This window comes from Puma concolor, chromosome A1 (genome assembly GCF_028749965.1).
Source record: "Puma concolor isolate L17-30 chromosome A1, mPumCon1.1.hap2, whole genome shotgun sequence".
NCBI classification, from domain to species: Eukaryota; Metazoa; Chordata; class Mammalia; order Carnivora; family Felidae; genus Puma; species Puma concolor.
Genome location: NC_141667.1, coordinates 94,013,816 through 94,035,571, shown reverse-complemented (window position 1 = coordinate 94,035,571; position 21,756 = coordinate 94,013,816). Strand labels below are relative to the sequence as shown.

The following is a 21,756-nucleotide window of genomic DNA, read 5'->3' as shown; positions in this document are numbered from 1 at the left end:
GATGAAACATCATTAGTCCTTTGCTGTTTGATATTGTCTTTGGTTTCATTAGGTTTGGCTTTTGCTTAGAGATCTAGTTGGAATCTAGTTGTATGTGAGTTCTCCTTTAGTATCACTGACTTAGCAATGAATCCCATGTCTCTCCTGCACTAAATGGCCTCATGTTCTAATACCTGTCTAGTTCTTTCTGTGGAAGGTTGACAGGAGGCAAGTAACATGGAAGGCATCGTAACATCATAATGCTGTAAGAGAGAATTGGCATTAAAAATGGGATGGGGCAGATGGTATATACCTCTTAGTTACTGAATATTGAATAGAAGGATAGTGTTCTCTAAATTTGTTGATAAATTAATAATTAAGAGTAAATTTATGTCCTGAAACTGTTCACATTAATACTCTCTCCTAGTCAACCCCCACTTCCTAGTTTTGTCTAGGAAGTGACATCCAGTTTGATAATCAGAAGTTTAGTTGCCAGAAAATCCTTAAGGTTTTCTAAAACCAAGCGAAGTGAAGTCATGGGGTGCCATTTATTCTATTGTGTGCTTTCCCATCACAGACATGTTAACTTGGACAGTGTAGTTGTGATGCTACTCATTAGGATTGATGGTATTCTTTACACAGATTATATGATATTTTATTTTGATATTTTCATTTTAATCCATATGTTATACTAAATATTAATTTTAATAAAGGTTTTGAAATATGCTTAATAATTGTTACATGCACAGAATCTTTCAATTAAGAATTATTGAAGTGACTTATATGGAGATTAAGTATGCATTTAAATCAGGTAAATAACTAATTGATTACTGTTCCTAAAACTTTATATAATATACAAGATTTTTATTTTACATTCTTATAATTGATTTTTACTTTGCCTTTGTTTAAAGTATTTTATAATATACTCAAGTATTTTAGTGGTACATATATTCTACTCGTCTCTTAAAATTTTTGTTATGTTACATTAGAAAGTAGTTCAAGAAAATTATGTAGAATGTTTATATAATGCTTTGCATATGAAATAAAAATGCATTGACATATCCCTGCTTAAAATAAGCCATCAGTATTACCAGCTCCTCTTTAGCTTTGGCTCTGTTTTTTTCCCTACACCTTTTGGTATACATCTTTCTCAAAGAGCTTTGCTTGGTAAAGGAGTACTGTTGTATTAATATTTACCACAGATTTTTTAGAAGCTGAAGCAGATCAAAAATGTTACTATTACAGTGGTGAATAGCTGTTAAAGAGTGAAAAATAACTTCAGAATCACTGGTTCTTCATTTCCTTATAAGATGTCCATAGTAACTCCCTTACTTTATTCATTTTTCTGATAGCTGCTGCTCATCTCTCGAATGCCAAACACTGTGTTAGGCACTGAGGATAAAGCAGTCAATAAAACACACCTGCACCCTGCCTTTATGGAGTTGACAGCCTTGGCAATGACTATACTGTAAGAGTGCTATAATTACTCCCAGAAATTATACTACTTTTTGTTCCTTTTCATTCCATAAGAGGCCCTAATTCTTTACATCTCTAGATAGGTAGGTTGTTGAAAGCATAAGGACATATATATCAAAGGTGTCAAATTTTGACATTTTTGTTTCTAAGTTTTCACTGAAGAAATTATATATTGTAAATATCTGAAATATATACACATAATTACAGATATCATGAAAATACTAGAATACCTGTATAGAACAACAAAAGTATAAATAAATAATGAAGAGAAAACTAGGCAGAGCAAGACTACGTTTACAAGAATATTTTACATGAAATTGAATCTTTAAAATATAGGTGTGTTCATGGTTTGTGTGTATGCACAAATCTTACATATGCAGTCTCTGCTTACTAGTTTTCTTACATCTGGGAGATTAAAATTAGTATAGTCTTTTGTCCACTTATTTGAACATTGTAGAAAGAATTATAAATGACAGAAAATTTTATGTTTATGTATCTAAAATTGGAGATACATAGTGTTTCACATTTCTAGGAATTTCAGATTAAATACTTGCATTCATTATATACGTGCATATGTGAGTGAGTATGCCTGGTGCTGAAGACACAACTCTACAAGTCATGTTCTTGCTGTGGAGCAATTCATTATCTCTTTAGGGAAAACATATTAGGTAAATCATTTAATCACAAAACACTATCACAGTTAATATTATAGTAATATTAGCAAAATACAGGAAACGTAGGCTATAATTACTCTGGTGTGAAATTTCTCCCATAAAAAATATCCTTTTGGAAATAAATTGTAGATGTGAATAAATTATTAACATTTAAGCATTTAGATGTTTTGAACCTTTTTGGTATCATTTTCCAATTTTGATCCTTATCTCACTACATAAATTACTAACATTAATAAACAATCAATTCTCATTATTTGCTTAATTATCTATATAAAACTTTAAATCAATGGAAACCCATAAAAGTGACTTTTAATTATACTTTCCTTAAAAAGTTTTCTTGAAATCATCTTCACTATTGGGTTAAATAATATTAATGTTAAAGAAAACTGCATGATTTATTTATTTGTTTATTTACATTTTAGATTTGAAAAATGTGTGAGTGCTAAGGAAGCTTTGGAGACTGATCTTTATAAGCGGTTTATTCTAGTGCTGAATGAGAAGAAAGCAAAGATCAGAAGCTTGCATAAATTGTTAAATGAAGTTCAAGAACCAGAAAGGAACATTGAGCGTGAAAGGTATTTGGAGTGTCTGTTTTGAGATGACAGATACATAAATTTAAATGGAATTTCTTCCCAAACTTAATGAAAGTTAGGTGCCAACTTTGTAGCCTAGGAGATCATTTGCTAGTCTGAGGTGAGATGCTCTGGCTGTTGGAATCAGTGGGCTGGAGAATTCTCAGCATGATCTCTCCATGTCTCCCCACTGTCATAGCTGTACTTAAATCCTAAAACTGTCACATGATTTAAGTAAGTATTATTTGTTTAATTCTTAGACATCATTAAAAATATATTAATTAAAAACTTTTATCTTCTGCAAAACTGCAGAGTTGAATACACATTTATCATTTTGGTGTCTAAGCAGTGGTTAATCTTGGAATCAGGTGGCTGAGAGTGGATGTGTACTTGATTTTTAAGGAAAAGTCACAGGGGATTTACAGCTGGTATGGTTTGGACAACTATAATTATTTTAGTCTGATTTTTATTGTTTTATTGTTTTATTTATCATTTATCCACTATTTATTTTAGTGGATACAGGCTTGGATCTATTGCCTTGAAACTGAGAGAAAGCACAGGTTTAGTAATGTCATCATATAAAGAATATAACATTTGATGTCAGATGTTCCTAGTTCAGGTGCTGGTCTGAAACTGATATCTATTAGTACATGACTTTGGGCAAATACTTTAAACTCTGTGTCTTACTTGGTATCTTCATAATAAGAATAAAGGTACCTGTCTCAGAAGTTTGGGGCAATCAAATGCAAGGCAGACTGCTTTGAGATCAGTAAAACACTTAACACTGTGTGATCCACAGAAGGTAATTTGGAGGAATAGTATTTTGATAGATGAATGATGTGATAAGAAACTGATTCAGGAGTTAATTACAGTGAACATTAGCCACATTTAGATTATGTAGAAGAGAAGCTTGTTCTTTTTTTTTTTCAATGTTTATTTATTTTTGGGACAGAGAGAGACAGAGCATGAACGGGGGAGGGGCAGAGAGAGAGGGAGACACAGAATCGGAAACAGGCTCCAGGCTCCGAGCCATCAGCCCAGAGCCCGACGCGGGGCTCGAACTCACGGACCGCGAGATCGTGACCTGGCTGAAGTCGGACGCTTAACCGACTGCGCCACCCAGGCGCCCCGAGAAGCTTGTTCTTAAGAGAGTTAACAGATAGTCTTTAAAGTGCTTTTGGGGCGCCTGGGTGGCGCAGTCGGTTAAGCGTCCGACTTCAGCCAGGTCACGATCTCGCGGTCCGTGAGTTCGAGCCCCGCGTCGGGCTCTGGGCTGATGGCTCGGAGCCTGGAGCCTGTTTCCGATTCTGTGTCTCCCTCTCTCTCTGCCCCTCCCCCGTTCATGCTCTGTCTCTCTCTGTCCCAAAAATAAATAAACGTTGAAAAAAAAAATTTTTTTTAAGTGCTTTCATCTTGATCACATATGTTTCAATATATGTTTGTTTAACTACAGTATTTTTTCAGGGACATTTTTTATAATATCTTACTGGTGAATTTGATACCTAACCAAGGGTGAGCCAATACTTTATAATTCTACCTTGCTCTATTTCTAGGGAAGCCACAACATGTTCTGAAATGACCGCTGATAGAGATGCAGTCTACGATGAAAGTACTGATGAAGAAAGTGAGAACCTGCCTGATCCCTCTGTGTTAGCTCCAGGTAAGAGATATACATGTATTACCTTTGTGGAATATTTCACTTGGCTTATTACTCTAATGATAATAAACTGTAATGAAAAATGTTATGAAAAAAATCTTTTCAGGGCACCTGAGTGGCTCAGTCAGTTAAGCATCTGACTTCAGCTTAGGTCATGATCTCAGGGTTAAGAGTTCGAACCCCACATTAGGCTTTCTGCTGTCAGTGCAGAGCCTGCTTAGGATCCTCTGTCCCTGTCTGTCTCTGCCCCTCCCCCACTTTCTAATAAATGAACATTAAAAAAACAAAAAGTAAAAACTTCTACAAAACTTCTTTTAGGGTTTTTAGTCTAAAACCTCAAGTACTTAATTTTGAAAATAATATTTATTATAATATGCAACAACTCATTAGCAACAAAATAAGCAAACGTACACACATACACACCCTCCAGGTCATACTATTCCTTATTACAAGGTTGCATAAGGAATAAGCAAGATACGTGTTCATGCTAGTTATCTCCAGCTTGAAGCTGGCTGCCTGTAACATTTGAGATCACCTAGCTAGAGCTATTGGTGGGTAAGCAGGGGGATGTAGAATGTTTCACATTATCTTGAGGTTGAGTCTTCTCTCGCTATTCAGAAAAGAAATTGTAATGGGGGAGATGGGTTACAGGGGAAAAGAAGGGAAAAATGACAGTTTAAGTTAAAGTACCTGAGCCTCACTCAGTCCCTCAGATTTAAACCCATGGATGATTTTTCTAGAGATTTAAACCTTTCCTAGAGGCAAGAGCCTCTGAACACATCTTACACTTACGTTTCTGACAGAAGCCCCGTATTCTCAAAATAAATGTTTGATTCATTTATTTAGCAAATACCTTTTGAGTGCCTATTATGTACGAGGAACTATTCCATGCAGTAGAGAGCAAAACACAAAAATGTCTACTTTCATGGAGTTTATAAATTCTAGTCAGGGAAATAGACAATAACAAGATGCATAAATTGAGTATAAACTGTTGTAGATAGTTACAAATGCTGAAGAGAAAACTAAACCAGGGAAGGATGATAGAAAATGTCAGGATGGAAGTAGGACAAAGGTCATGATTTTAGCCAGGGCACCAGAAAAGGCCTTGGTGAGAATGTGACAAGTTTGTCTGTGGGGTAAGCATGCCAGGCAGAAAAAATCAGGTAGTACAAAGGTCTTGATGCAGGAGTTTTTATTAACTTTTTATTGATATATTCAAGCAATAGAATGGAGGGAGGTATGGATAAAGTAGGAAGATGAAGATAGGAAGAATGATGATATGAGGTAGAGAGAGGCCAGATCATGTGTAGGGCCTTACAGGCTATTGTAAGGACTTCAAGTTTTGCTTTGAATTACATTGGACATTGTTGGAGGGTTGCAAACATCATGTGATGGGATCCTACTTACAGTTTTAGCAGGATTAATCTGGCTGTTGTGCTGAGAATAGAGTATACATAGTGTGATAAGCTTACAAGAAGATATAGCAGTGGGACACTGTTTCAACAATGAGTGAAGGATGTGAGTGGCTCACCAGAGTGGTAGCAGTGAAGATGATAAACAACAGGCAGATTCTAGGTATGTCTAGAGGCAGCATATTTGTTGATGAACTGGGTATGGCTCCTGAGAGAAAGACACTAATCATGGTAAGTTTTTTAGATTGAATACTGAAGGCATGCAGTTGACTTACTGAATTAGGGGAATCTACAAGAGGAAGGTTAGGAACTGAGTTTTGCAAACATTAAGTCTGAGATGCTGAGTATGGAGTTGGATATACAAATTTGGAGTTTGGGGGAAGGCTAAGTAAGGAGATATTTAAAGCTGGCTGAGCTGTCAGGGGAGTTTGAGAAGTCAGAAAAGGGCTGTGATCCAAGGACTCCACCTTAGTACATACACTTGGATGTGTACAGGTCAGTAAGATGAGGAGACCAGCAGAGAAGGCTGAGGGAGCAGCCTGGAGGTAGCAGGGAAACTGTAGGAGTGTTATCCTGGAGAGCAAGTCAAGGAAGTATTTCAAGGAGGAGCTAGAGATAAACTGAGTTGAATGCTGCAGACTGGGTAAGAAGATGAGGATCAAGGACTGACTGACTGACTGATGATTTGGCAACACAAATTGGGGATCTTAATAAAACGTTTTCAGTGGAATAGAAAGAAGAGGAAATTCAAAAAGAATGAGACAAGATAATTGGAAAAGAAACAACAAGCCTAGGCAACACTTGTAACAAGTTTCACTGTAACGAAAAGGAAAGATCTGGCTAGCTGCTGGAGGGGCACTTGGAGTCAAGAATTGTTGTTGTTGTTTTCTTAGATGACAGAAATAACATCATGTTTGCATATTTATGGGATTAAGGAAGGAAGGGGGGCAAATGTTGCCACAGTTGCTGGAGTAGTGTCTCTGAGTACATGGGCGAAGATGGGATCAGATGGACAAGTGACAGGATTTGTTTAGCTTGGAACGTGGGAGCTTTGCTTAATGACAGGAAAGAAAGCAGAATAAATGGACAAAGACACAGGAAGATATTTAATTGCAGCCATGGAAATTTACTGATATTGATTCAATAAGTTGGTTGATTAATCTGATTCTAATTAGATTTGAATTTGGATCACACATTCAAACACACTCTCACTTTCGCACATCAGAGTTAAATTTCCTTTTATTTGGAGGGCATGCTTGTTTTACACTAGTGACCCAATAAAAAATGAAGTCATTCTTTAATAATCACATGTAATTGAAAGTTCACTAAAAAGGGAATCTGTACTCTTTCCAACTTAAATGTTCAGATTTTTTATTGAGTACAATGGTCTTTGATTTTGTTCCTTATTCAGAGTACCTCACCAACCTTTGAAGTAGATGGAAATTATTTTTGAAGAGAAAATGTGTGGTTAAATAATGGGTATATGAGAATGGGGTCCTTTATGTGTTCAGTCTGTTTTAAGCAAAGCTTTACTATAATAGTACTATTTTAAATTTGGCAGAATTTCTCTTCTCTTCAAAAAACATTTAGTTCATTGTACATTTTTTCTATTTTTTACATGTTATATTTTCTTTAATTCAAATCTAATTCACTACATATTTGACTTATAGGCGTCCAATCCTGTTTGTTTGTTTGTTTGTTTGTTTGTTTATTTATTTATTTATTGCATTTAACTTGCTTTTGGCAGGTTTTGATGTCAAGAATTAAGAGCATGAAAAAAGAATTAAGAGCACTTTCATTTTAAATTTTAGCTGTTCTTTTCCTTCTGCTTCAGTAAGAATTATTCAGGAAACTTAAGGTTAGGGATAAAAAAAAAAGAACCTCAGATATAAAATGCTTCATCTGGAATTAAGAACTAGATTCCATACATCTGAGGAAAAATATTATATGTATTAAACAAAAAATAACTTTCCTTATATATGTTATTCTTTTACAGAGACAAAATATACTAGTAGTCCATGGGATATATGAATATATATTTAATCATAGCTTTGTCTTTTGGCATTTTGTATATTATTACTATGTATTTGGACCAGAGCAGTGAAAGTTTTTTCCTGGACTTATTCTGCCATCTTGGTAATAAATTACCTATTCTTATTGTACAAGTAAATATTTGAATTTATTGTAGGTAGTGCAGTTTCATGTACACTTTCCCTCCAGTAAGAACAAGAGGAAAGCAGTTGATGGGATTTAATACATTTAACTCTTCCAGAAAGGCATTTATTTAAATGGCTAAATGTTTAACTTGGTAGTCATTTCTATTATGCAAATGTATTTTCATTATTATTGAAACCACCAAATTTCCTCATGAGTTCCCTTTTTTTTTTTTACCCTATTCCTGCATAATATAAGTTTAGTGAGACCAAGACACTTGGTGATTCACAGTATTCATTCAAGGAAAAGGTCTGTTATATATATATATATATATATATATATATTTTTTTTTTTTTTTTTTTTTTTGGAGAGATATATATATATATATATTTTATTTGGAGATGTATATATATATCCAGAAGTACAATAGGGATATTGTAGTTTACAGAAAACTGATAGGTAACAGTTTTATGCATAGGCAATCTATTTTATTACTTTTTTTCTCCAAAGTTTTAAATTCCCTCCCATCATTAGGACTGTTGAGGAAATAACTGATGACAGTACTCCAATGTAATAAAGTATATCATGCTTATGTGTATGATATCATATAGTATGAAAACCCTTTAAAAACATTTAAAAGTTTGTTAGCTAAAAGATCTTGGAAGAATTCTGAATCTTGAATGTCACAGTCTATACCACCCTACAACTACATTTTATAATTTTCTGTAAAAATATAAAGCAAGGTTTACTGTTTCTAGGTCTTAATTTTTAGAGTTTCTAGGTAGGTAGCAACGGTATTACAACCTTAGTTTAAGAAGTAAACTAAACTGCATAGTAAAGCCCTAGAGTTCATGGGTATTTTGCTTTCTTTCAGATTAAGATTATGATCTATAAACTGGTTGCAGTGATCTCTATTTATAGCTCAGCCTCTGGATTACAAAGGAGGATGGAATGGGTCACTTTCACTCTCCCCTAGTCTGTATTAACTCCTCGTGGTTTTAAAGGACTTCCTGCTTAGTCTGGACTCATCCTACCTACAGTGTTTTGTTCTGTTTTTATGTTTATTTTTGAGAGAGAGAGAGAGAGACAGAATGCGGCCAGGGAGATGCAGAGAGAGAGGGAGACACAGAATCTGATCTTTTTTTTTTTTTTTTTTTTAATGTTTATGTTGTTTTTGTTTTTTAATTCAATGGAAAAATAACCTGTTGGGTTATTTACTATAGATTTATTTACTATACATTATTTACTATAGTTATAGTGAAACGACCTTTCCTACCGGAAATCTGTTTGTTGGGTACAGAGCAAGATAACACCTGATGTCCATGTCTGCAGAGAAACTTGAGGTTGAGTAGGTCTCCTGAATAACAGAACCTCACCAAAATACAAAGAGATCAGAGTGTAATTAGTATAGCATCTGAGTACTGCAGGTGGGCTTTCATTGGCCTCAATAATGTCTTATATAAACTAAAAAATAATTTATGGTTTTGCAGTTTTTCATATATATAGCCATTTTGACCTGTAATAATAGTAAAATTACACGAGAAAATAATTTTAAAATGTATATGAATAGTCTAAGAATTTTAACCATTATTACAAAACATTTCTTAATGTTAACAGAATTCAAAATGTGTGTGAATAATTATTGGAAAGATTGGGCTTCTTTGATAGAAAAAGGCTTTTTCTTATAAAGCCTTTTGAAAACTTATGCTTAATTGGCTCCTAAGTAGCCTTTACGAGAGGAATTATTTTAATGTCTCATTAATTGTTTTTAATTATTTATTTTAAATTATTAAGATAATCAATATTTTTAAATTATAATTATTTCTCTTAGCAGAAATTGACAAGATTTCTTAAAATTAGAGACCAATTAAATCAACTTTACTAAAAGTATAAATAAGAAAAATACTTATTCTAGAATGTTTTATTCTTCTTAGCTTTATTTTAAAGGTACACAACCACTAAAACAAATAAAATAAGCTTTCTTACCACTTTTCTGCGTAATTATTAGCCCGCGATTTAGCACATTAGTTTAATTAGTCTTGATTCTTAACCAACAGGAAGGTCCCTGTAAAACTGCTATCAGTAATTTAGGCTTCTACTTAGTTGGTGGGCTTCCTGAAAGGAAGTGTGATTATAGAATAGCCTTTTAGAAAATAAATGAATGGCTATGTCAAACAGTTGATGAATACTGATATAGTAGCTTTTAAAAATAGAACAGAATCCAAAATCTCTTAAGTATCAAAGAGCTCGTTGCTTCAAACAGTGAATGTCTACTCACAGAGGGGTAACAACATGTACTGCCAAAGAGATTAGTCAGAAATTCAACTTTAGAATCACAGATTATTCCCTTAATCTTATCCAGCTTGTTTATCATAGGCTCATTTATTTATAAATTCTAAATAAAAAGCTTGATTTAGTAAAACCTGTCACAAAACAGGAAGTGCAGTTTGAGTATATTTCCTAGCAATCATGGGTTCTTATACATAATTGCTGAGAAAAGATATTATGTACTTCAGTAATCTAGATCTTCTAGTTCAAGCCTGTCATTTTTCCAGTGAGGAAACTGAGGCTTAGAAAGGTTCTCCTGTGTGTTACCTCAGTGAATACTCTGTCTCCAAATAAAATCACATTCTTAGATACCAGGGAGTAAGACTCCAAAATGCCTTTTGGTGGTGGTGGGTGGGCAGTTCAACTCTTAACAATGCAAATGTACATTCTTCTAGAGCAAGGATCAAATTTTTAATGTATTTTCAATGGGGACTATATTCCAAACATGATTCAGAATCATTGACCTAGGAGAATGGTATTTAAATGAGAAAAGATGGAATAAGATATGTTAAAAGGAAACTGCAATTTAGACTACATGACAAGATTGGAAGAAGAGAAAATAGCATTCAAACAGAAGCTAAATCACAATCTGTCAGTTCATCAGACCGTCATTTTTCTGGCTGGGCACTGCACTGTTCAGTAAGGTAGCCACCAGCTACCTGAGACTGTTGGACACTGGAAATGTGGCTAGTCCAAATTGAAATGTGATCGAAGTATAGACTACACATTGGATTTCAGAAATGTAGTATGAGAAAAGAAGTAATACGTCTCATTAATGCATTTGTGTATTAATTAAATCTTGAAATAATTATTTTGTATATATTGAGTTAAATATATTATTACTATTAACTTCATTTACTTCTTTTTTACTTCTTAAAATGTGTTTAATGGGAAATTTAAAATTCTGTATGTGACTCATATATTTCTATTTGTTTGACATACGGATCTTGGTGTTCTAAAAAGTTCCATCTTGGGTTGATTTTGTGGTTCTGTAATAGCTGTGTATCATTGTGAAAATTAAATCAGATTGTACTACCAAGTTTTTATGAAGCTGTTAATGTAAGGGTGTGAGATCTTTAGGTGGATGTAGATGACTATGGGTGCGATTGAATATTTATATATAAGAAATGCTAAAGGGGTTGCGCTGTCTTATTTATTTATTGTTTTTTGATTCATTGTAAAACAGACTTAAGAAAGCCTGGGTCATTTTTGTCCTTGGAAAATGAAGCTAAACATTTTTACTGATCCTGTGTAACTGCAACCATGATCCAGTTGAGACAAAAGGGGGGGTAATGTAGCGATCCTCTCTAAATCAGCTGAATGTCTATAATGTAGTATAAAGGATTCTTGCCTCTTTGTGATTGTGACAGGGATCTCCAGCACAAACAGCGCATCTGGTTCCTTGAACCAGTTCATCAACATCATTTATAAGCCATATTTTAGATCAAAGGGATAGGAAGGTTACCAGTGATGAGGTTCTGGAATGTTGCCAGCCCACCAGCATTGACATGATACTTGCTGCAGCTTCATTTGGGGGGGTGGTGCTGGGTATGTGTGAAGGATGGATATCAGCAGGCTTGCTAAGCAGAGTCTGAATACAAGATGTAGTGAAAGGGAATAGTTACAAGTGGGGTGGGCAGAAGAAGGACTCAAAGTGAGATCCTTAGTGCCAATTTCAAGCTTTGAGGTAAAACTCACTGGTAATGAGAAATAGTAGTTGCAAACATGTATCTGTGGCACTCAGGGTTTTGTGGGGAGAGTTGTAATTTGAGGGATGGCGGAACAAAAAAAAAAAAGAACTTCGAGTACTGCTAGCCCTGTTATTTCTCAAGCATAATGGGTAGCCATATTAACAATTATATATATTTTTTTAATATAAATGAATAACTTGAGACTGTATCAGAGATTGTGACTGTTGGTCTTTGGTATGACCTAGGTCATATACTTTTTTTTTCCCCCTTGGTAACATGAGTCTTCCAAATAATAAATCTGAATGCATTTAAAAAAGACACAGATTCCCTAGTTTTCTGTAGTCCTTAACACAGAAAGGGCTTTTATATTTAATCTGGTTCACTTTATTCATTGATATCATTTGCATGATTTCTGGAAGTATTTGAGTTTGTGAACCCTGGAAAATTACAGTTATTCTGACACTGGTAACTACTGTGACTAGTTCTTCTAATTCTGATTCTTCTACTACAATTATTGTTCCTCCCCCTTTTTCTACTTCTTTACTATTAATATTGCTATTGTTGTTGCTATTACTCTTCTATTATGGTTCCATTACCTCTATTACTGTAACTTCATTACCACCACCACAACTGCTACAGACTTAAACATTTATATGGGTGCCAGAATGTATTCTAGTTTTCTTATATGCATTACTTTATTTACATGCAACAATAATCATACGAAGTATATACTGTTATTTTACAGTCGAGAGAATTGAGGCACAGTAAGATTAGAAAACTTCTAAGGCAATGCAGCTAGTAAAGTATAGAACTGGGATTCTAACCCAGAAAGTCTAAGTACAGAACTTGTCTCTGAGAACCCTTCCTGTGCTAACGTTCCTTGTTTTCATTTAGTAGAACACTCTATTAAAATCTAAGAGTTCAGAGAGTTTGATTTTATATTTTAAATTTAAGTGTATTTGATGCCTTCATTGTTATAAAACAATTTAAGGCTCCTAATAAAGGAAGGGTGGAGTATATGGCCTCCTTGATTTCTGACTCAATGGAGTGGGCACACATTTAAGTGGAAAAAGATATAGTTTGGTGACATTAATGCACTGTGAAGATGAATGTGAATGTTCATATCCTTGTTGGATATTCTATTATGATTTGATGGCAAAGCAAATAAGGTAGCAGAACAGTGATTTATACTTAGTCCTTGAATAAAAGGCTTGGAAATAAATATTAAATAATACTACCAAATGTCCATGTAGACATTTAAAAATATACAGACGTAGTTTTAAATATAGACTTAGACTGTATACTATTTATATATTATGTGGTGGATATAAATTTAGAATTCCTATATCTTTTTGGGAATTGACTTTTTTTATTATTATGAAATCTCTCTTGTTGGTCTAGTACTGCTTCTTTCCCTTAAAGTTCTTTGTCTGATAATAGTATAGCTATAACAACTTTTTTTCCCTTGATGTTTACATGATATATCTTTTTCATCTCTTTTTACTCTTTCACTTTCAATCTTTTATATATTTAAAATCTATAGTTGTTTTTTTTTTAATTTTTTAATGTTTATTCATTTTTGAAAGACAGAGCACAAGCAGGGGTGGGGCGGAGAGAGAGGGGGACACAGAATCTGAAACAGGCTCCAGGCTCTGAGCGGTCAGCACAGAGCCCAGTGCGGGGCTTGAACTCACAAACCACCGATCATGACCTGAGCTGAAGTCAGATGCTCAACCAACTGAGCCATCCAGGCGCCCCATACTTGTTTTTTAAACCCACTCTAACAATCTTTCTTTTTAATTGGAGAGTTTATTCCACTAATAGTTCATATAGTTATTTACATATTTAGATCTAGACCTGCTAATATACTCTTTTATTTATTCTCATTATTCTATTTTTTTTCCTTTTATTAATTTGTTACTTACCAACTCTTATATTTTTGCTTTAGTGACTATCCTAGAGATGGCAACATATATCCATGACCTATTATAGTCTGACATTAATTTAACTTTCCTACTCCCTAGATAATGGACGCTTTAACTCCACTTAACTTTTTGCATTATTGTAACATATATTCCAATTTGCCATTTATTTTAGACCTCATAAAGGATTATTATTGTAGTATTGAAAAGCCATTATTCATTTCTCTTTAGCTTTTACCTTGTTCCTTATTTCTTTTATTTCTTTTTGCATTTATATGTTTTCATTGAAAGTCATTTTTCTTCAACCTAGAGAATTCCCTTTAATATTTCTTTTAGTGCACCTTAGCTCTTAAATTCTTTGGGTTTTGGTTTCTTTGAAATCCTTCCATTTTGAAAGGAATTTTTGCAGGTATAGATCTGTAGGTTGGCAGTTTTTTGTTTGATTGTTTTGTTTGTCTGTTTTAAGCACATTGAGGATGCCACTGCATTGTCTTCTGGCTTCTTTTCTATTTATTTATTAAAAAAATTTTTTATGTTTATTTTTTTTATTTTTGAGAGAGAGAGAGAGAGAGAGACAGAGCATGAGCGGGGAAAGAGCAGAGAGAGAGACACACACAGAATCTGACACAGAATCTGAAGCAGGCTCTGGGCTCTGAGTTGTCAGCATAGCGCCCTATATGGGGCTCAGACTCGCACACTGTGAGATCATGATCTGAGCCAAAGTCTGATGCTCAGCCAAACCCAGGCACCCCCTGGCTTCTTTTCTTCAGGTTAAGGAGATTCTATCCTGTTCTTTCTCTTCTCCTTTTCTGAGATTCCAGTTACATCTATATTAGATTTTTTCTGTATGTCGGAGTTTTGATAAAGTATGAAGATATGTTTCTTTACATTGGGTAGTTAGCTGCTTGAAGGTGGTACTCTCTCAGTACCTGGTTCATTCAGTGTCATGCAATGAAAAGGAATGTAATAAATTTTTTCAAAAAAAAATTCATCTAGTGAATACAATTTGTGTGTGTTCTCCATATTGTTTTTTTTTTTTTTTTTGGTGGAAAATGTATGTTAAATGCTTTGAAAGTGTTTTTACCCCCATTGGTGAAATGTTTCAAAATATATAAAAGTGCCTAAGCTAGTATTGAGCATTATGTAGTCATGTACAAAGTGGGGCTATAGTAAACTGTTTGTGTAATTAGTAAATAGTTGTCTTAAATTATCTACATGCTTCTCTCTGGTTTGCATGCTGTACTCTATGACATGCATTTTCAGAATTGTTGTCTAAAGAGTCATTAGCTTGTTTTTGAGTTGGGATGATTTCAGCTGCAGTTAACACTCAGGTATAGGTAATGATAAGGACTTTATTATCTCACATATCAAGTGTGAACATAAAGCATTTCCATTGTTGAATAAGTCAGTATCTTCACAATGTCATCAAGAACTCAGATGATCCTATCTATCATCACTATCACACTTAAACGACCCAGGCTCCCTGGAAATGAATGTTTTCAAGAATTCCTATAATAAACTCAACAGTGCACAGTTCCTGCAAAATTTGAGTCCACATATAAGATTTTAGAAGTTGGCCCATAATGAATAAGCATCCATTCACAATAGGTATAGAGTTTTCACAATTTTCAAAAACACTGCTTTGAAACATTTTTTGTTGTTGTTGTTGTGTTTTTATATGTAACGTAATCTTGCTGGTAAATCTCCTTCATTAAAAGAAAACAAAATTTTCCCATAATGTTCAAAACTAAGGTGGAGTATGCTGGATGCTGATTTTTAAGTATAAACTCGCTTCACCAGTTTTGGGTATATTCTCTTCCATAAGGCCTTTTGTGATATCCTACTTTTTCTGTTTCATCATAAAAATTCACAGTTTCCTTTTTTTTTTTTTAGATTAAGATATAATTAGAGGCAGTGCCCCTAAATGTCTCTTTATTTGCAATTTGAGATCTTTGTGCATCAATAATGGCCAAATGTTGGCAATTTCATGTGTTTCAACCTAATATTTGGTTTGCTTGGTGCAGAGAAATAGTGACCACCTTGATTTGGAGACGATTTGCCTAACACAAATTAGCACCATCACTAAATCCCACCAAAAGGTGATTAAAATCAACAGAAACAACTCTAGAATTTAAGCACTGTAGTTTACATTTTCCATCTCTCTTGATCTGATGCTCTAGTGCTTGTCCTTGGAGGCGAGTTTTATGCTATTCAGAAGGACTGGAAATGGTGTTGCAGTATGAATGGGAACTTTAAAAAAATGTATTGTGTGAGTTGGTCTTGAGATATTAGTCTTTGGCATACAATGTAATACTCTCAGACATTATGATGGCCGCCATTGTGATGTGACTTTGGTGACCCAAAGGTTATTAAAACTGCAGGGGCCAATAGTGGTGACAGTGATGATGAGGTATCAGGGATGATTCTATTATTGTTAAGAAACCAAGAATGGATTCTGAAAAAGATGCTATAGGCACTGCTTTCCATTGGTTTTTATTTAAAAAAAAAAAAATAGTTAAAATTGAGTACTAATAGGAAGATAACTTTGAACTAGAAAAATATTTTCTTAGACATGATCTTCATTCCATTAAACCTATATTCCAGGAGATAAACGTTAAAAATTTTCTTTGCTAAAAATGTTTTGTGACCAAGTAAGTTTGGAAAACACTGAGTTAATAAAAATTAAACATATTTCCTTACTTCTAAATAGGTCAGTCTTTAATATGCTAATTAGTATGCATTTTCAATCTTGTTAAGCGAGGACTACACCATGTACCATTTTCCACAGTTCAACATTTGCATTATTAGAAAGTTAATTTATTTCCAACAGAACGTGAGATTATTGAAAATTAAATAAAGCATATAACAATATTTGATATACTTTACTTTTTAATTTGGCCTTCTATCCTGCAGTTAATTTCATTGATATTAAGCTAGGTCTTTAATAAACAATGTTTGCTGAAATAGAGGCTCCCTTACACAGCTCTGTGCATTTGTCTTTATTCCCTTTCATTGGTTATTCTGTTTCGGAGATGTTTGTGGCATCCTTAATTTGGAAGTACAAAATGATGAAGTTAGGTGATAATACATTTTGAAATAAAAATTGTACTAGTATCGATTTTTGAGAGATTTAAAAAATAATACATAGGTTGAGTTTACCTGGCAAAATTCTTGGCACTCTCCTTATTAAAAAAATACAAATTTCAAAGGGTAATTATTGTTGACTTTCTTTGTAAAAACTCTTCAGGTTTCTTTTCCTGATTTTCCACCTACAGATCAAGCTCTTTCTCTGCTATATTATGGTGTATAGCTTTTCAAGGTAAAATAAAATTAGATTTTGTTACCATTAGAGTCAGAATCCACATGAATAATATCTTTAAGACATTGTGTGTACAGACTATTATATACTTGCTGTAATTTCCATTACAAAAGAAATCAGGAATAATGAACCATTTCTTTTAAAAATTTAATTGCTTTTTAAGTGACCACCTTTTGTTTAAACCCAAAGATAAACAAAAGAAACAAACAAAAAATAGCATCTGATAATTATATGGAGAACTTCCCATAGACATGCTGTCAGTCGAAGACTTTATTTTCAAAGCCAAGTTCTCATAGCTCAGGTTACAGAGAGTGTGATCAGCAGAAACTCAGAATAAGAAGTGAATTGTTTCAAAAACATAAAATGAAGGTGCCATTACTTTATTAGTATCTTTCTGTTGCTTCACCTCATGCTTATTTAGGGACAAAAATTTAAAAACAAAAAATTAAATACTTTAAGAACTAACCTGCATTCTGTCTTGGAAGGAAATTTTGACATCTGTTGAATCACTAGCTCTTTGGAATTATGGGGAGGAAAAGTTACCTTTTTGTAAGAATTCCTTTTGGCCTAGAATTGCTTGTTTAAATGTCACATAAATTGTAATAACACGTGATTTAGATGGTACCACATTCTAATCCTGCTTCCTTATTTGAACGTTAGCATCATGAAAATAAAGTGTATGTCTGTAAGGAGAGCTAGCATAGCCTATTTTAATGGAAAGATTTAGAATGAGCTGAGAGCTCATGTCTAATCTTCTCTTTATTATTGTGGATAGAATACCTGTTTCTTACCTCTATCTCAGGCAGGGATTCTGGAAGCCATGTATCAATAATATATGTGAAAGTATTTGCACTCTGTAGATTACACAGACTAGTATTATTCTAATCAATGTTATTCTTTTATTTAGGGATATATGGATTTCAAAGAACTTTATAGATAGAGTTTTCCTTGTTTCCCATACTCTTTGTTCTCTGTGTTCTAAAAGTGTTGTTCCTACCTCACCAATCATAGTGCCTTACACACAGTAGGATTTCTAACATTTGTTCATTAAGTAGTAAATGGTTCCTTCACAGTATAATTTAATATCTTTGAGATGAACACAATAAATACAATTTTAATTGGATTATAATTTTTAACTCATCTTACCTGCCATCTTGTTTGAACACTATTAGTAAGAAGTTGACACGTTTGGACTTCTGTCATTATCTGGCATAGCATCAGAACTGCCTCAGAGTTTATTTTAGCATCATCGTATTGCTAAACAAAGCCCAGCAGTTATGACTTTTGTTTGGCACAATTTCCTACCTATTTCAGAAGGATAAAGTAAAATTTATACTAGTTGTTTTTCCCTAAGCTTCATAACACTTATTTAAACATTGTGTTATACCAAATAAGCCTAAAAGACTCCATTCATTCTCTGTTCTCTGGCTGGTATGCCACTTACTCACAGATTCATTGACTATGATTGATTATAAACTGCCTCTGAGACCCACTTACATGGATTGGTCATTTGTTAGAGTTTAAATGAGTCACAATTCCCTCTGCTATTCGACTTTACAACATGTAATAAGGTGTTTTTAATGACTTTCATTGCAAAATGCACTCCTTTTATCTGCAGACTAGCCTGGTTTAAATCTCTATTTTGTTGGACACTACTCTAAAGAAAACTTTTATCCCCCATTATACTTTTCTTTCCATGAAACCATATCCTAGAATATTTTAAAAGCCAGAGGGCTTTCTAATTATGCCTCCATTAAATATTTTCACAAAAATAAGCAGTTACGGTATTCTACATCAGCCTTTTCACCAAAGTCACCTTTTACATTTGTTACATTCCTGAACAATTTTTAAATGCACAAGAAACATCATCAACATAGTTAGTTGTGCACTTGCCTGATTGTGAACTTCTAAAGAAAACGGATAACACCATGGTTTACTCATCTTTGCTACTCAGCATCAGCACGGTGCTTTGTATTTAATGGATAGCCACGTTTTTGTTTTTTTGTTTTTTTCAATTGAATTGTCATAATATTTTCATTAAAAAAATTATGAAAAGTCTTACTAGTGACTGCTCCACAAAGGTCTCTAGTAGAACTGTTACCTAAAGCCAAAAAATCATGAGCAGGGGCTCAGCCTGTCACATAATTCTCAGGTGGCTGGGCAAAAGACCAGGTGTTAAAGCAATAGGACTTTCACTGGAAACTGTTTTTTCAGTTTGGGGAGAACTGAATATGTGGAGTTTTGTTTGAGTATGTCTACCCTTTCAAAACAATATCAAAATTAGGGTGCCTAGGATTACTGTAATCAAATTTTGTTCAGACCAAGGTCATTGAGTCTGCTAAGTTTCTAGTCAAAAAGAATAATGGAAAAGTGAATCAACATTGATTTTATGCTGCTCCGTGTGGGATGCTGTGCTAGGTGCCTTGCATAATGTATCTCATTTCATCTTGAACACAATCAATATCGGGCCTTCTAGCTCTCAATTCCAAAGAGAGATTAAGTAATTTGTCCAAGGTCACACAACTAGTAGGAGAAGCAGCCAAAATTTGAACTCACTTGTGGGTGATGGTAAAGCCCATGCTGTTTAATTACCCACTCTGTTTTTCAGGTTCTTTTATTATTAATTAATAACTAGATTTGGTTGTTAAATCGTAACTATTTTATATACGTCAACTGGCAAGATTTAGTGTAAAAATGAAGTAAAACAGCTTTTTTTTGTCATTTATTATACTGGAAAATAGTTACTAAGACATTATTTAACATTCATTTGAATGCACAGAAAGGATAGATCTGAGATCAATATAAATCTTATTTCTCTAACTTTGACTTGGATAACCACGTGTTCCTGTGTCCAATTGGCAAATGGAAATACTCGACTGATTCTGATTTTCTCTGGAAATGAGTCCAGAAGAGAGAATCAGAGCCTCCTCTACTCTTTCCTTAGGCACTCTAGAGGAGGTTACTGTTGTTACTAATCAACTGCATTGCTGATGCAGTTTCAAGTTAGAATAATGTAAGTTGATCTTTTGTTTACTGATTGCCTCATTAGGGGGAACCTATCCTTCCTCAGAAAAGAACAGATCTCTCTTGAGTTTTATGTATTACAAACCTTTCCTTCCCACCACTTCTATTCTTTAAAAATTTTAGTTAACAGCAATAATTACTGAGTGATTTACACCACAATTATTTGTAGAGCTATGAAAATCTAGGCTTCAGTTGTAGATCTACCAATAACCATTCTGATCAAGGCATTTTTTTTTTTTGACCAATCTATCTGCATCTCATTTTTCTTATCTGTAAAGTGTAAGAAGAAAATTTGATAATCTGTGAAGTTCAATCAGCTCTAAATTTCTAATTTCCCAATGTACTTAAAGGGTACTTTTTGTTCTGTAAGAAGGTCAGGGAAAGTCAGCAGTGTGCCAGGAGATAACTGTAATGTTGCTTGGTAGGTAGAAAAATGTTCCTAAGTTTTCTTGTACCTATTGCCATCCCAATAATTCTGAAAAGAATTAGTCTTCTAAATGGTGGAGGAGACTATATTAATGGAGGCTACTGTAGGTTTAAAGGGGTTTAAATTTGGGGTGCCTGGCTTAAGCGTCTGACTCTGACTCAGGTCATAATATCACGGTTCCTGAGTTCAAGCCCCATGTTGGGCTCTGGGCTGATGGCTCAGCCTAGAGCCTGCCTCAGATTCTGTATCTCCCTCTCTCTCTGCCTCTACCCCCCTGTCTCTCAAAAATAAATAAACATTAAATTTCTTTTTAAATTAAATAGGTTAAAATTTAAACCCCTTTAAATATGTATATTTATATATTTATTATTACATAAATATATAGTTTAATACAGTACCTGTCACATACTTAATAAAAATGAGCTGATTTAGCATTGTTATTAATATTACTGTTACTATTTGTGGTGGAGGTGATGGTCAATACCACTGTTAAATGCAATAACATACTGCTATTTTATGTAAATTTTCAAAAAATATTTAAAGAAAATATGCTAATAGTCTAAATTTCTAGTAATTCAAATATTTTAAAAAAATTCCTGGAATTTGGTAATAGATTTATGAAGAGATATAGTGATGGTCCTCAGAACGTAAGATCTTGCCTCTTGAACAAATACTTTTGGTTTGGGGAAAGGATCTGCCAGGCTTTAGAGAATGTGAGTTGTTAGGATAAACAGTGAGCTTTCATACCCCTGGGCACTTTCAAAATTTGGACAAAACTGCTGTGCTCTAAAGATTCTTTTAGTGCTTATTTGGGTCAGTAAATGTTATTAAATGCACACAAAGCCCTTTCTTTAGGAAATTCTCTAATTTGCAGGCTGTTTTTCAATAACACAAAAATAAACATTAAAGAATGAGGTAGAAAAAATATAATAATAAACAGTAATAAGTACTAATAGACACAAAGTGTTCATCTTTGTGTATAAATGAGCAAATGAGAGCACTGTATTTGCCTAAGTGATTTTGTTGATGTTAAAGTAAGTCTGACTTTTCCATGAAGCAATTTATTTTTCATAAAAGAAAGAAGCTTAGGTCATACCTTTTAGCTATATGGTTTTCAGGTT

General features: G+C 33.8%; 1 protein-coding gene across 6 annotated transcripts in view; it reads left to right on the top strand.

The window, feature by feature from the left end:
• XRCC4 (X-ray repair cross complementing 4) overlaps positions 1-21,756 on the top strand; it is a 304,053-nt gene that overhangs the window by 92,460 nt on the left and 189,837 nt on the right. For all 6 annotated transcript variants that reach the window (XR_015248246.1, XR_015248244.1, XM_086697415.1 and 3 more), the window contains exons 5-6: positions 2,552-2,704; positions 4,255-4,361. Coding sequence is in view for 4 of the 6 variants with exons in the window: in XM_086697415.1 (XP_086553541.1) it covers positions 2,552-2,704; positions 4,255-4,361 (260 nt within the window). In the remaining 2 variants the exon portion in view is untranslated. The remainder of the gene's footprint in view (positions 1-2,551; positions 2,705-4,254; positions 4,362-21,756) is intronic.